The sequence below is a fragment of the Oncorhynchus clarkii genome, chromosome 23 (genome assembly GCF_045791955.1).
Source record: "Oncorhynchus clarkii lewisi isolate Uvic-CL-2024 chromosome 23, UVic_Ocla_1.0, whole genome shotgun sequence".
NCBI classification, from domain to species: Eukaryota; Metazoa; Chordata; class Actinopteri; order Salmoniformes; family Salmonidae; genus Oncorhynchus; species Oncorhynchus clarkii.
This window is the reverse complement of record NC_092169.1, coordinates 25,267,208-25,284,135: the sequence shown is the minus strand read 5'-3', so window position 1 is coordinate 25,284,135 and position 16,928 is coordinate 25,267,208. Positions and strand designations below refer to the sequence as shown.

Below are 16,928 nucleotides of genomic sequence, written 5' to 3'. Positions count from 1 at the left end.
TAAATAAAAGAAACAATGAACATGAAACAACGCACCGACATGAAAACAGAGTCAATGACACCTGAGAAAAGAACCAAGAGGAGTGACAGATATAGGGAAGATAATCAAGGAGGTGATGGGAGTCCAGGTGAGTGTCATGAGGCGCAGGTGCGCAAGACGATGGTGACAGGTGTGCGGGGTAATCAGCAGTCTGATGACCTAGAGGCCAGAGAGGGAGTATACGTGACATATCAAGAAGCTGATTAAACAGCATGATCATTACAAAGGTGCACCTTGTGCTGGGACAATACACAGCCACTCTAAAATGTGCAGTTTTGTCACAACACAATGCCACAGATGTCTCAAGTTTTGAAGGAGTGTGCAATTGGCATTCTGACTGCAGGAATGTCCACCAGAGCTGTTGCCAGGGAATTGAATGTTCATTTCTCTACATAAGCCGCATCCAACATCATTTTAGAGAATTTGGCAGTACGTCCAACCGGCCTCACAACCGCAGACCACGTGTAACCATGCCAGCCCAGGCACTACACATCCAGCTTATTCACCTGTGGGATCACCCAAGACCAGCCACCCGGAGAGATGATGAAACTGATGAGTATTTCTGTATGTAATAAAGCCCTTTTGTGGGGAAAAACTCTGATTGGCTGGGCCTGACTCCCCTGTGGGTGGCCCTGGCTCCCAAGTGGGGAGCCAGGGCCAAGTGGGTGGGCCTATGCCCTCCCAGGTCCACCAATATTTATTTCAATTGACTGATTTCCTTATATGAACTGTAACTCAGTAAAATTGTTGCTTGTTGCGTTTATATTTTTGTTCAGTATCAATCACGCCTGTGCGATGGTGGGACTCATTGAATTAACAGAAACATCAGCCCAGCCAAGGTTTATGGGGTTTGTGGTGTAAGGCCTCACTGGGACAGCTTAATCCCTGACAACACACACACACACACACACAACACACACACGCATACACTGGAAACAAATTTAATTAGCTATTTTACTTTTAACTACAGTTAGAAGTAATTGGTAAATCATCTGCCGAAAGTATGTAAGACCATAAAAATACACGGATAATAATGGGATTCATGATCTAAATAGCTGGGCTTTGTTCTGGCAGGAAAGTAGCCATTGATTATTTTCAGAGGAGACAGAGCAGCAGCAGCCGCAGCAGCAGCCTGCGTGTGTCAGAGGAAGGATCTGCTGTACCCTCTAGAATCATTAAGCACAGTAGCTGAAGGTTAGCTAAGATCAATGTACTGCTCAATAGAAGAAACGGTGGGATGCTAGTTGATTACTGTGCTTGAACCTTTGTTATCGTTCCTTGAAGCTGTGTGTGAGCCTACTTTCTATAACTTGAACATGTGCTGAAGTTGTGTTTGTATCTGTCTACCAAACCTTGAATCTGTGCTTGAACCACAGTACCGTACGTGGAATCTGTGTATAAAACTGTGTTCCATACCTTGAACCTGTGCTTGCGGTTGTTGCCCAGCTGTAGGTAGAGTCGATGTGGCCCGTTCCAGTTTCCGTAGACAATGTCCATCTTTCCGTCTCTGTTGAAGTCAGCCAAAGTCACCCCCCTACCGTGCTGCATAGGGTCTTCCACACCTGGTACACAGAGGAGGGAACTCCCATTTTAACTTTTAAAATGAAAAACACCACAGTAATATATGGTGTGGCAATCAAAATACATAGATAAACCTGTTCAATTAGCTGTCTCTCCATCTTTCTCTCACCTGCCTGCTGAGCCACGTCTGTGAAGGTTCCATCTCCATTGTTTACAAACAGGAAGTTAGGTCCGTACTCGTTATCACAAAACACGTCAGACAAGTACTGGCTAACAATGGGACCTACAACCACACCACGGCCACCTGGAGAGAGAGACAGAACACGTATCACAATCTGACTGATGTCACACCCCGAGAGAGAGCGAGAGAGAGAGCGAGAGAGAGAGCGAGAGAGAGAAAGAAAGAACACATCTCACAATCTGACTCTCACACCTCGAGAGAGAGAGAGAGAGAGAGAGAGAGAGAGAGAGAGAGAGAGAGAGAGATGAGAAATTGGTTTTATTGCTTTTTAAAAGTAGATAGAACATAATGGACAGTAACAACATAAATACAGCAACAAGTTACATTGATACTATCCTATGCAATAGCTGTTAAACAATATATGACTTCCACTTCAAAAGAAAGAGTTGACGGGCCAGAAGGCTATGGCGTCTGCTTGGGTGTTACAAAGAGTAAGCCCTTCGGGGGATACCCCGAAAATAGCAACAGAGTGATCTGGGGCAATTTCCTTATTGCATATATATGAGAAAGTCTCAAATATAGAGGACCAGAATGGAACTAGTGCCGGGCATGACCAGTATGTGTGATACAGCGTGGAGGGTGCCTGATGGCATCTAGTGCAGGTTGGGTCTATTTCTGGAAACAATCTGGCAAGTCTACTCCTGCAAAAGTGTAGGCGATGAAATCCTTGAAACTGTAATAGCCCATGTCTAATGCAGATAGAGGATGAGTGTATCCTGTCAATTGCAGAATGCCAGGTCATATCGGAAATCAAACTCTTCCTCCCATGAACACTTTACATGGTCAAGAGTGGGGCATGCATTATTCTGAATATTGTCATATAGCTTAGTGTAACGATGTGCACTGAGAGTTGGGAAGCAAGTTCAGGGAGTGAGTGTTTTCATAAACAAATTAAACAAACATATAACACAAACAACGCACAGCCATGACCCAGGAACAGAAACAATAACAATAATGCCTGGGGAAGGAACCAAAGGGTGTGCCATATACAGTATAGGGAAGGTAATCAGGGAAGTGATGGAGTCCAGGAGAGTCTGATGATGAGCAGGTGTGTGTAACGATGGTGACAGGTGTGCGCCATAACGAGCAGGCTGGTGACCTAGAGACCGGAGAGGGAGCACATGTGACACTTCGAAATGTTTCCCTTTGCATAGGGATCCAGTTTCAGACATTCATCGAGCCAGCTTGTGGGTGGGAGAGATGGGAATGAGGGGAAAATCTTTCTTGTAAAGTTACGAATCTGCAGGTACCTGAAGAAGTATGTCTGGGGTATACTGTGCTCTCTAACTAGATGTTGAAAGGAGGTAAATATACATTCATGGAAAAGGTATTTTTCAAACTTCAATCCTTTCTAAAACCATAGCTGGAAGGCTGTATCTATTAGGGAAGGTGTGAAGAGTGAGTTGGAAATAAAAGGCATGTGTAACGGTTTTCTGTATGAGAAGGAGAGTCGGACCAAAATGCGGCGTGTAGATTGCAATCCATGTTTATTGTGACTATAGCAACACGAATCTAAATACAAACAGTGCAAAATAATAAACGTAATGAAAACCGAAACAGCCTAAACTGGTGCAAACTAACACTAAGGACAATCACCCACAAACACACAGTGAAACCCAGGCTACCTAAATATGGTTCCCAATCAGAGACAATGACTAACACCTGCCTCTGATTGAGAACCATATCAGGCCAGACATAGAAATAGACAAACAAGACATCCAACATAGAATGCCCACCCAGTTCACGTCCTGACCAACACTAAAACAAGGAAAACACACACGAACGATGGTCAGAACGTGACAGCATGGATGAGATAGCTTGTCTATGTCCAAAGTGGATCCTAAACTGAGACCATATCCTGAGTGAACTTTTCACAGTAGGGTTGTTTGAGTGGTATTGAATGCTCAATGGTAGGGGTGCACAGACTTAGGAGACTGGGGATGATGTTTGACACGAGTGCTCTTCCATAAGGGACCACACCAGTCCTCCCCCCTCTAAAACTGTAGAGGCCCAAAAGGTTATCTTGTGAATATTAGCAGCCCAATATTACTGGAGGAAATTGGGTTGGGCAAGACCCTCCTCTCCTTTCTGTCTCTCCAAAAACACTTTACGCAACCACGGGATCTTTTTTTTCCAAATGAAAGTAGATATGTCTATCCAGTTTTAAAAATATATATTTTGCAATAAAGATGGGAATAGTCTGAAATAGATACAGGAATCTTGGCATGATGACCATCTTGACCGAGTTGACTAAGCAAATGATTGAGGTGAGGGGAGAGATTGAGGTCTTGCTGAGCCTTCTCCAAGGCTGGCTTGAAATTAAAATTGAACAGGTCTTTCAAGTTCATAGTCACACAGAACCCTAAATATGTGAAAGTATTGAGCACTACCGTGAAAGGAAATTAATCCAAAGATAGATCTATTGCTTGCTTATTGAGCGGAAAGAGTAAGCTTTTTGTGAAATTGATTTTGTAACCTGAAACATTGCCAAATCTGGAGATGATATCAATAGTGATTGGGATAGACGTGATGGGGTCTGAGATATACAGTAAGAGGTCGTCAGCATACAGAGACAGTTTGTGGACCTGCCCTCCTCAACTGTCATCCCTGCGCCACCTCTCAGGGAGATGTCTAGGGGTTCAATGGCTATATCAAACAGGAGAGGACTCAGCGGACAGCCTTGACAATTTCCTCTATGCAGGGAGAAATATTGTGAGAGTGCTGTTGGTACGAACAGATGCTTGAGGAACTGAATATAGTTCCGTTATCCACAAGACAAAAGTAGGGCCAAATCCAAATCTTTCATGTGCAGTAAAAAGGTATTCAAATTCAATACGGTCAAAGGCTTCTTGGGCATCCAGAGAGATCAGGGCTTCTGGAGTGGGGGAAGAATTTGGTGAGTAAAGAACATTGAATATGCGCCGTAGGTTACCGAATGAACGTCTGCCCTTGATAAAGCCTGTCTGATCGGGGTGTATTATTGTAGGCATAACCACTTCTAATCGGATATCCAGAGCCCTAGTAAGTATCTTATAGTCACAGCAAAGCAGGCTAATGGGTCGGTAGGACTCAAATTTCATCGGGTCATTCCCCTTTTTCAGGAGGACTGATATTACAGCCTGTGACATGGTAGGGGGGAGTGACCCCTGCATGTGTGCCTCAGTATAAACTAATAAGCATAATAAGCATAATAAGGAGTCAGCTTAGAAGATAATCTTTTGTAAAACTCAATTGGGTAACCATTGGGACCCGGGGCCTCACCGCTTTTCATTAATTTTATCGACTGGTCAATCTCTGATACAAAGAGGGGCTTCTCAAGATCAGATGTATTGTTTGTGCTGGCTCTAACCATAATAGAAAGAGGAGTGGGAGGTCCTGGTGCACAACTGAGCAAAAGGATAAGTACATTAGTGTCTAGTTTGAGAAACAGATGCCTCACAAGTCCTCAACTGGCAGCTTCATTAAATAGTACCTGCAAAACACCAGTCTCAAAGTCAACAGTGAAGAGGCGACTCCGGGATGCTGGCCTTCTAGGCAGAGTTCCTCTGTCCAGTGTCTGTGTTCTTTTGCCCATCTTAATCTTTTCTTTTTATTGGTCAGTCTGAGATATGGCTTTTTCTTTGCAACTCTGCCTAGAAAGCCAGCATCCCGTAGTTGACTCTTCACTGTTGATGTTGAGACTGCTGTTTTGCGGGTACTAAAAACAGAATGGAAGTACTCTGAAACACCAAAAGTGGTTCTTCAATCTGAATATTGGTGTTTTTAAGAGAACCTCGTGAAACCCATTGTTGGTGTTTCAGTCCATGAAAAAGGCTGCATCCAAACAGAAAAATAATGTTTTGACAGAGTGTGTCTTTCATACAATCAAATGGTTTTGAAAAGCCAATGTTTATAGTGTAAATATTGATTGATAATTTTCAGACAATATTTTAATCAACATTTTAAAGATAACACTGGAATTTTAACACTGGGAATTTAACACTTTTCCTATGGTAGACAATGGCAGTAATTATTAGTGGCATGAACTCATGGATGCCAAGGGAAGCCCGCCTTCCCCAAAAGTTTACCAATAAAAAAAATAAAAATAATTTGTCTTTCATCTCTGTGTTTCATAATTTTCCTTCAATTCCCAAGAGCCTGAATTTATCTCACCAGAGAAAGCATGTTATTGCATCCTACTTTTGACATTCATATTTTTATCTTGTTTCTATATTTGCATAGCTTCATTCATGTATAAATGCATTTTGCATATTGCTATTGATGTTAAATAATTGTATATTCATGTTACCAATTTAAGAAATATTAAAGTAGTTAATAACTGAAATACGCATTCATGTTCTATCATTATTGCTTGTTATTATTTGCTACTTCTCAGTTTCAATGCAGAAAAACATACATACTACATTTACCACAGGCTGGCCAATCCAAAGCCAATTTAGACAAGGATCACAGACTAATGCACACTGACCTGTCAACTGTTAATCATATCATCTAACGTAATTGTACTGTGACTCAAGCCATCTGAACAACCTTCCATGTACCATCATCTGAATATAAAGACTCAGTTCAGAGACATTAGCATAAGGGATGACTGGTGGATCACATTGAGCACTGAGCTGAAGTTTTGTACAAGTTTTGTATTAGTGCTACTTCTAACATTAGCAGTCATTGACAGTTTTTTTTTAAAAATTTCTGTTCATGTCAAATATAATACCATATTCCCCTTGATTTTGAAGAATATGAATATGATAAATAACTTACAGATCCCATGATGTCAAGCAAAGAGGCACAGAGTTTGAAGGTAGGCCTTGAAATACATCCACAGGTACACCTCCGATTGACTCAAATGATGTCAATTAGCCTATCAGAAGCTTCTAAAGCATGACATCATTTTATGCAATTTTTCAAGCTGTTTAAAGGCACAGTCAACGTAGTGTATGTAAACTTCTGACCCAAGTGAATTATAAGTTAAATTATCTGTCTGTAAACAATTGTTGGAAAAATTACTTATGTCATGCAAAGTAGATGTCCTAACAGACATGCCAAAACTATAGTTTGTTAACAAGACATTTATGGAGTGGTTTTAATGACTCCAACCTAAGTGTATGCAAACTTCCGGCTTCAACTGTAGCTTTGTAGCTTTCCGACTTCAACTATAGCTACCGTAGCTTTGATTGGACTGATAATTTCATCATACTTTCAAAATCTTAGCTAGCAAGCTAGACAAGCCGACAATCTACTGGCAAATCCTTTTCAATCCTTGTCATATAAAGAGAAATTATAGCTAAAATGTATCGGTGCTCATCGGCCATTTGGCATAAACATTACACAACAAGTTGGAAATCGCATATTCAGCAATTACTATTTTGGAATGAATCCGTGGCTAACTGCAAGTGTTGCAAAGGAATCACTGTTTTGCTTACCCTGCTATTCAGTGGGGAGGGTGTGTGGTTCAAGTCTGGTTTTAAGGGTCTCTTTTCCAAGCTTAAAAGAATAAAAATTCACACGCAAAACAATGGGCCAGAAAAAGTTGAATAAATTGGCCATGCTGTCATTCCTAGGAACTGGAAAATTTCAGACTTCAGTGAGTTCAAGACAACTCGGAACTCTGAGGAACGACTGAGGAAGAGCTCCGAGCTCCGACCTGAAGATCACTGACGTCATGATTTAACCTTGTATTTTTTCGGAGTTCTCAGTTGTCTTGAAAGCCCCATAAATCCAGAGAATGACAAGACTTTGATGACAAAGTTTCATGACAAACTTTGCCCACAAGAAGGACCGTGAGCCACCTTACTGCTCAAGTGAGCACAGCACAATGGTGACTCCAAAAATGACTTGTATGCTGCTGAATAAATGATGTAAAATGCCAGGGAGATATGTATACTGTAGCTTAGAAAGTAATACTAAATGTATGTTGTGTAGTAAGCTGTTAGTAGCCCATGTGCCACACCCTAATAACTTGGTCCTTTTACCCCTCATAACTTAGCCTATAGTTCTGATTTGGAGGTGCACATGTAGCCTATAACCTGTTTTAGAGAAATGTCATCAATGAATATTGTTAAAGCTTTCATTGTCTGCTAATATTCCCCCTTTATTTATCCGACGGCTCTGACTTGGTGTAATGGGAGATTACTGTCAGAATGGCCCATGTTCTGAATTCTGCCATTGTACATTTTAGAAGTGCTGAACAAATAGTTTTGACTACATCCATCTTATTGACTCCCTTTGTCTTAGCTCGCTCAAACCTCTCTGGGATAGGCAGGACTGTCGCGTCCCACTTGGCCAATTGCCAGGGAAAATGCAGAGCGCCAAATTCAAATAAAATACTATAAAATTCTAACTTTCATTAAATCACACATGTAAGATACCAAATTAAAGCTACACTCGTTGTGAATCCAACATATCAGATTTCAAAAAGGCTTTTCGGCGAAAGCATAAGATGCTATTATCTGATGATAGCACAACAGTAAACAAAGAGAGAGTGGCATATTTCAACCCTGCAGGCGCAGCACAAAACGCAGAAATAAAATATAAATACTGCCTTACATTTGACAAGCTTCTTTTGTTGGCACTCCAATATGTCCCATAAACATCACAAATTGTCCTTTTGTTCGATTAATTCCGTCCATATATATACAAAATGTCCATTTATTTGGTGCGTTTGATCCAGAAACAAAAACAGCTTCCAATTTGGGCAACGTCACTACAAAATATCTCAAAAGTTACCTGTAAACTTTGCCAAAACATTTCAAACTACTTTTGTAATACAACTTTAGGTATTTTTAAACGTTAATAATCGATCAAATTGAAGACGGGTCTCTCTGTTTTCAATACAGGAGGACAACAAACTCAAGCATGCTTTCTAGTCTTGCGCAACTCTCAAACAGGACACATAACGTTACACTGATTCAAGATGGCCGTATTCTCCATTACACAAAGGAATAACCTCAACCAATTTCCAAAGACTGGTGACATCCAGTGGAAGCGGTAGGAACTGCAAACAAGTGTTTCCCAATGAAAACCCATTGAATAGACAGTGACCTCAAAAAAAGAAAATCTGAAGGGTTAGTCCTCGGGGTTTAGCCTGCTACATAAATTCTGTTATACTCACAGACATGATTCAAACAGAGTGTTTTCTATCCAAAATTAATAATATGCATATTTTATATTCTTGGCATGAGTAGCAGGAAGTTGAAATTGGGCACGCTATTTATCCAAAAGTGAAAATGCTTATCCACTCATCGTTCCCTTATGCCATAATTTGTACATCTCAATTGTCAGTAGAAACCACATTTGTTTAAGCGAGTCAGCCATATCAGATATGTTTTTTAAAACTGTAGTGTCGCTGCCAGGCAAGGCTCCACTGATAGCCAGGTGTAGTGGAGGTAAGGATTCGCTCCATGGTTGCTGAAAAGACAGCTCTGCTGTTTGGACACATTCATGTAGGCCCTAACAGTTTACGGGCACCGTTTGTCACTGTTATAGTGCAATTCATGTATTGTTTAGTGTTGTGGCTTTGCTGGCATGTATCCCCCGCCTAAAAAATTTGAGTTTTCCCAACCAAGACTTACATAGTAAAATTGCCACTGGTTTCAGTACACCTTAAATCTGCCTCATAACCCCATACATAACCCCTGAGGCCTGGGCAATTACAGTCCTCAGGGGCCTGATTGGTGTAAACCCCAGCAAAGTAAAGGTTTTGTCTCCCTAACAATGGTGGCAGCTCAGTTGCCACTAGTTTTAGTGTTACAAAACACTTTTTTAACAGTGCATGCTGTTACAGCAAAATACAATTTGCAATTAACAAATTTACTATACAGATTAAAGTGCTTACTCGCTCCATAGCAAGCTGCTCTAGCTGCACTGATTGGTGAAGTCATTTACCATAAAAATGTTTTGACTAAAGTAATAGTGCAAAAAATATGGCTAAGCAATTCACTTTTAGTCCTGAATACAAAGTGTTATGTTTGGGGCAAATCCAATACAACACATTCCTGAGTAACATTCTCCATATTTTCAAGCATAGTGGTGGCTACATCATGTTATGGGTATGCTTGAAATCATTAAGGACTGGAGAGTTTTTCCAATGTACAAATGAATGGAATGGAGCTAAGCACAGGCAAAATCCTAGAGGACACTGGGAAATTAATTCACCTTTCAGCAGGACAATAACCTAAATCACAAGGCCAAATCTACACTGGAGTTGCTTACCAAGAAGACAGTGAATGTTCCTGAGTGGCCAAGTTACAGTTTTGACTTACATCTGCTTGAACATCTATGGCAAGACCTGAAAATGGTTGTCCAGCAATGATCAACAACAAATTTGACAGCGCTTGAAGAATTTTGAATAGATTAATGGGCAAATGTTGCACAATCCAGGTGTGGAAACCTCTTAGAGATTTACCCATAACAATTCACAGCTGTACTTGCTGCCAAAGGTGATTCTAAGATGTATTGACTCAGAGGGTTCAATACTTAATACAATATCAAGTGTTTTATTTTCATATACTTTTTAGAAATGTTAGAATTTTTCTTCCACTTTGACATTACAGAATATTTTGTGCAGATTGTTGTCAAAAAATGACAATTAAATAAATGTTAATCCAACTTTGTAACACAACTAAATGTGGAAAAAGTCAAGGGGTGTGAATACTTTCTGAAGGCACTGTAATTTTGGTTCCAACACCTGGGGGGATAGCGCGGGACAGGGAGACATCAAAAGAGAACAGAAAGGAGAGACAGTGAGAGAGAGAGAGAGAGAGAGAGAAAGAGAGAGAGAGCTAGAGAGTGAGAGCGAGTGAGAGAGGAAAGAAGGCGAGAGCAGGCTCCATCAGAAAAGCGATCAGAGAGATCATTACAGTCTTTCCAGGCCATTTCCCCTGAACGGGACATAGGGCATTCTGCTGACACAGACCTCACAGAGAGAAAGAACACCAACTGCCAACACATCACAGGGAGCATGACCACATGAACATGCACACGCACGCACGCACGCACACACACACAGAAAGATACATGCATGCAAAAATGCACGCTCACACATACAGTACGCACAGATCAGCCAGATTGCTCAAGATTGACTTAGAAATGTAACGCCTGTCCATGTCCAGAGGACGTTGGGAAATGACTTCAAAACCAGCCACTAGGGGCAACAGTAACTATTACCATCAAGTAGGCTTGGGTTTTGCTAAGGTGTTGTGGACAGCAGTGGCAGATAGGCGTAATCTCCTGATCCGAAGGTAGTAAATTCAATCCCAATGGTAGACACTCGTTTTTTGTAGTTTTGTTGAACCTTATCTCAAAATGTAACCCTTAACCATTCAGAATGAATTCCTAAACTTAATGTTTTAACCCTTTTTGAAACCTTAAGCCTTAAATTCGAAATGTAACGTTTGGAGAAACAGAATGATGCAGAGTAGGAGGTAAAACCCATGGTGTAAAAAACAAGTACATTTCTATTTACACTGGATAAAAGCAGAGACACAGAGCTACAAAATGGTATATCATACACTGCATTTGAGGTACAATGGGAAATGTTTTGGAACCTACTGGAGAGGCCTTTGAATGTTTTGGTATGTACTGAAGAGCTCTTTTTGTCTACACCCATTCAGCATCGTTTACACCCTCTTAAGCTTTAGCCCCCACCCATTTTACTCGCCCTAGCAGAGCTGGTTAGGCAGTTTTCATGTTATCCAGAGCGTTGGTGACTGTAACTGTCCTGCTGGCAACAATTGAATTATGCTTTTTTGTCGATGTTTACTGACACCGGCCATATTCAAAGGGTGTTGAGCATTCGTAAATTCATCTGATATTCTGCGCTCTGGCACACTCAGACGAGAGTGCTCTGAAATCGGAGTAGATGGCCATATTGAATTTACGAACACACCTGAAATGGTTACTTGCATAGTGGAGTCTTTTGTTAAAAAATGTAGCTAGCTAGCTAAACAATGAACCATAATCCCAACTCATGACGTTCCTACCCTGCATGAATCTGCAACCAGGTTCAAGGTTAGCTAGCTAACATTAGACTATAACTAGCCAAGCATACACATAACATTAGCTAGCGAGCCAGCCAGCTAACATTAGCTAGCTAGCTAACAGTACACTTTAACTTGAAATGAAACCACTTTCTGTCAAAATTAGAAACGTGTAATATCTGAAAATGTAGCTAGCTAGACTATCTACTTGTATACATCATGGATGGACGCGTCTCCTGTCGGATGCCATGGTTGCCCTTAGTTTGAAGATGTAATCTGGAGACAGGTGTTTTCTCCATCTCCTTAGCTATCATACTCGAACGCCACTGATTTCAAAACTCGGTCCTCCAGAAAGTGGAGATCAAAACTTATGCAGTTTTACTACTCAATAAAAAAAAATTTAAAGCCGCTTTAGACAGGATTCCTTAGCAACACTGACCAGCTCAAATATACAGAAGCGTGCTATATGGCAGACCAATCCAAACTCATCTCTCTGCCTGTCCAGCCCACTCATTATGAGTCAATCATGGCTAGCGGGAAGGTTTCTGACTTTGTGGCTAAACCAACTAGGCTCGTAATTTAACAATTGTATTTTCAGATGGCATACAAGTGTGTTATTAAGGCACATAAAAATGTATATGTTCGAGAAGGCATTTCTGCCAACAAAAAAAAACATTTAGATAAAAAAAAAAATTACGAACAAACGGCTCTGCTGTGAAGTAAGCCTAGTTTCCTGAAATGGGTCGAATTTGACATTTGGGGAAACTTCTAAATTTGACATTATAAAAACGTGGATAAACGTTAGAATCTGAAGTCAAATTGGTAAAACCGTGAGATCTTGTTAACACAGATACAAACACGCGCACACCTTGTACCATACAATTAATTCATTGAAGCCAAAAGCCCTTTTGTATTAATTGCTCAAATCACTTTGCTTTTAATCTTGCACCGATGCTGGCTTGAATGAAATGGGTCGAACTAGCCACCCAAAATACTCCCTGTATAATATCTGTCCCCCCTACATCAGGACAACACAGATTGAAGGAAGAAGAGCGAGGGACCAAGGAGAGTAGGGGGGGGGGGGAGTCAGGACTCAGTCTTAAAATCTGCAGAGTCACCCTGGTATCAGATTTATATCTGTTGATTGACTATCTCTCTCTATCAGTTCAGACAACACAACTGCTCCTTTAGGTCATAAAATATGAACTACCCCCCGCCCAGGACGATGTTACGATTAAAAATACAACCTCACTGTCTGTTCCTCCTCCAGTGGGATTAATGAGTGTAAAATGAAGGCATCTAGATCACTATGAAACCGTGATGGTATACTGTTAATCTACCCACTCTGAACACTCTGCCCTCTAGTGGTTTGGATGCCTTCCTACAGCAGTGGTCACCATACCTGTGTGCAATCCCAGGACCACAAAACCTGGTTTAGCAAGGTTTAGCTGCTTACCTAGACCAAATCAACCCCTATCTCTGATCTCCTAGACAATTGTGTAGATCAAAGAGGATTGGATAGGTATATCTTGCCTATCAGAGGAATATATGGAGCTAACAATGATATTGCTTACACTTATCCAATCTTCTTAGATCTAGACCTAAGGAGGGCAAGGAGTACATTTGGGATTCAGGGTTTGTCCGTTCTACTCCCTGTCACACAAACGCACGAACACAGCTCTACTAAGCAGTGAGTAATGTCATTGAGCCAGTCCAGGGTGATGTATGTGCGTGTCGCCCTTCTCTTCTTCTCTCCCTCACTTCATGACTTTGACTGGAGTAAACAGCTGACAAGGCAGTCTCTGTCTCTCTCTATCTCTCCTCTCTTATAACACCTTTATGTCTCGTTTCTTTCTCTTCCTCCCTTTCACTCTATCACTACTCCGTTTTTCTCAAATTGTCTCTCTCATTCTAGTGCTCTCTCTCTCTCACTCACTCTCTCATTCTAGTGCTCTCTCTCTCGCTCTCTCATTCTAGTGCTCTCTCTCTCTCTCTCTCTCTCTCTCTCTCTCTCTCTCATTCTAGTGCTCTCTCTCTCTCTCTCATTCTAGTGCTCTCTCTCTCATTCTAGTTCTCTCTCTCTCTCTCTCTCATTCTAGTTCTCTCTCTCTCTCATTCTAGTGCTCTCTCTCTCTCATTCTAGTGCTCTCTCTCTCTCATTCTAGTGCTCTCTCTCTCTCATTCTAGTGCTCTCTCTCTCTCATTCTAGTGCTCTCTCTCTCTCATTCTAGTGCTCTCTCTCTCTCTCTCTCTCTCTCTCTCTCTCTCATTCTAGTGCTCTCTCTCTCTCATTCTAGTGCTCTCTCTCTCTCATTCTAGTGCTCTCTCTCTCTCATTCTAGTGCTCTCTCTCTCTCATTCTAGTTCTCTCTCTCTCTCTCTCTCTCATTCTAGTTCTCTCTCTCTCTCTCATTCTAGTTCTCTCTCTCTCTCTCATTCTAGTTCTCTCTCTCTCTCTCTCATTCTAGTTCTCTCTCTCTCTCTCATTCTAGCTCTCTCTCTCTCTCTCTCTCTCTCTCTCTCTCTCTCTCTCTCTCTCTCTCTCTCTCTCTCTCTCTCTCTCTCTCTCTCTCTCTCTCTCTCTCTCTCTCTCTCTCTCTCTCTCTCTCTCTCTCTCTCTCTCTCTCTCTCTCTCTCTCTCTCTCTCTCTCATTCTAGTTCTCTCTCTCTCTCATTCTAGTTCTCTCTCTCTCTCATTCTAGTTCTCTCTCTCTCTCATTCTAGTTCTCTCTCTCTCTCTCATTCTAGTTCTCTCTCTCTCTCTCATTCTAGTTCTCTCTCTCTCTCTCTCTCTCTCTCTCTCTCTCTCTCTCTCTCTCATTCTAGTTCTCTCTCTCTCTCATTCTAGTTCTCTCTCTCTCTCTCTCTCTCTCTCTCTCTCTCTCTCTCTCAAATTCAAATTCAAATTCAAGCTGCTTTATTGGCATGAAAAACATTGTGTCAATATTGCCAAAGCAACAATGTATACAATATACATTGTAACAAAATTATAAATGATAGCAAATAATAATATAAAATGGTAGTAAATAATAATACAAAAATAAATACAATAAAATGGTAACAGTCTACAGTAAACATTAATAATTATAGTAATAACAATAATAGTAATAATAAGTAAGTTACTGTTTACTATGCAGATGTTATTATTCAGTGTCCCTCAGGCTATGGCAGGAAAATACATATTTGGCTGCAAGAGGAGCCATTGCTCCTTCGCCCATGAGTATTCTTAGTTTTTCCTCTGGGTTCAATTTGTAAAAATGTGGAATATATGTAGTCATTTCTGTGAATAATGAATCTCTTTGTGAGGAATATTTATCACAGTAAAGGAGAAAGTGCATCTCTGTCTCTACCTCCCCTGTCATGCAGTGACCACATACACGCTCCTCTTTGGGTAGCCATGTCTTTTTATGTCTGCCGGTTTCTATTGCCAATCGGTGGTCACTCAGCCTGTACTTGGTAAGGATCTGTCTCTGCTTCGTATCTCTGACAGAGTAGAGATAATCAGCCAATTCATATTCTCTGTTTAGGGTCAGATAGCAATTTAGTCGGCTTTGGGATTTTGTTTCGTTTTTCCAGTATTGTAAATATGATTCCTTTGATTGGTTCATGATTTTGTTTATTGGAATTCTTTCTTTTGAAGCAGTGCTGGAGTCAGCTTGGTTGGTGAGGTCCAACACCAGCTGACTGAGAGGGCTCGTTTCTGGGCTCAGCTCTTGGGCTTGAAGTGCTTTAAATTGCAGACTCGAATTTGGACTTGAATTTAGATGTAGCCAAAATTTTAATGATCTTTTCTGTATTTTCATTATTACTGGAAAACGGCCCAATTCTGCCCTACATGCATTAGTTGGTGTATTTCTCTGGACTTGTAGGATTTTCCGACAGAATTCTGCATGTAGGGTTTCAATTGGATGTTTGTCCCACATTTTAAAATCCAGTTTATTGAGTGGCCCCCAAACCTCACTTCCATAAAGTGCTATTGGTAGGATTACACTGTCAAATATTTTAGTCCAAATTCTAATTGGGATGTTGATTTTGAATAATTTCATTTTTATTGCATACATTGCTCTGCGGGCTTTTTCTTTGAGTGCCTTCACTGCCATATTAAAGTTTCCCGATGCAGATATGGTCAGACCAAGGTAGGTGTAATTTTTTGTGTGTTCAATTAAGGTGTTGTTCAGGGTGAATTTACATTTTTGTTTCTGACATCTGGGTTTTTTTTGGAAAATCATGATTTTAGTTTTTTGGAAATTTACTGCCAGGGCCCAATTATGGCAATATTGCTCCAGAATATTAATGTTTTGTTGAAGACCTTCTTTGGTTGGTGATAGAAGTACCAAGTCATCAGCATATAGCAGGTATTTCACCTCTGTGTCAAATAGTGTGAGTCCTGGGGCTGGAGATTGGTCCAACATGTCTGCTAATTCATTGATATAAATGTTGAAAAGATTTGGACTCAAATTGCAGCCTTGTCTCACACCTCGACATTGTGAAAAAAATTCTGTTCTTTGGTTTTTGATTTTTATTGCACACTTATTTTCTGTGTACATACATTTTATTAAGTCATACACCTTACCACCAAGCCCACTTTGTAGAATTTTGTAGAATAGCCCTTCGTGCCAAATCGAATCAAATGCTTTTTTAAAGTCAATAAAGCAAGCAAAGATTTTGCCCTCTTTTTTTTGGTGGACGTGTTTATTAATTAGTGTGTGTAAGGTGTATATATGGTCAGTAGTGCGATGGTTAGGGAGAAAGCCAATTTGACATTTACTTATTACATTTTTTTCTTGAAGAAAGGTTTGAATTCTTGAATTCAAAATGCTACAGAAAATCTTTCCCAAGTTACTGTTGACGCAAATTCCCCTGTAATTATTGGGGTCTGATTTGTCTCCACTTTTGTGGATAGGGGAGATGAGCCCCTGGTTCCAGACATCAGGGAAGCAGCCAGAAGTTAAAACCATGTTGAACAATTTAAGCACAGCATTTTGCAACTCAGGTGTGCTGTTTTTCAGCATTTCATTTCTGATGTTGTCTACACCACAAGCCTTTTTTGATTTAATAGATTTTAGCTTTTCATTTAGTTCTTGTTGGGTTATTGGGTAATCTAATGGATTTTGGTTGTTTTTAATGACTGATTCCAGGATGTTCAATTTT

At 40.6% G+C, this 16,928-nt stretch overlaps 1 protein-coding gene across 1 annotated transcript in view; it reads right to left on the bottom strand.

Annotated features, from left to right (window-relative positions):
* Nucleotides 1–16,928, bottom strand: part of LOC139381628 (cartilage acidic protein 1b) — a 51,542-nt gene that overhangs the window by 9,270 nt on the left and 25,344 nt on the right. The window contains exons 5-6 of the mRNA XM_071125293.1: nucleotides 1,730–1,864; nucleotides 1,456–1,601 (exon numbers count right to left, since the gene is read on the bottom strand). Coding sequence (XP_070981394.1) covers nucleotides 1,456–1,601; nucleotides 1,730–1,864 — 281 coding nt within the window. The remainder of the gene's footprint in view (nucleotides 1–1,455; nucleotides 1,602–1,729; nucleotides 1,865–16,928) is intronic.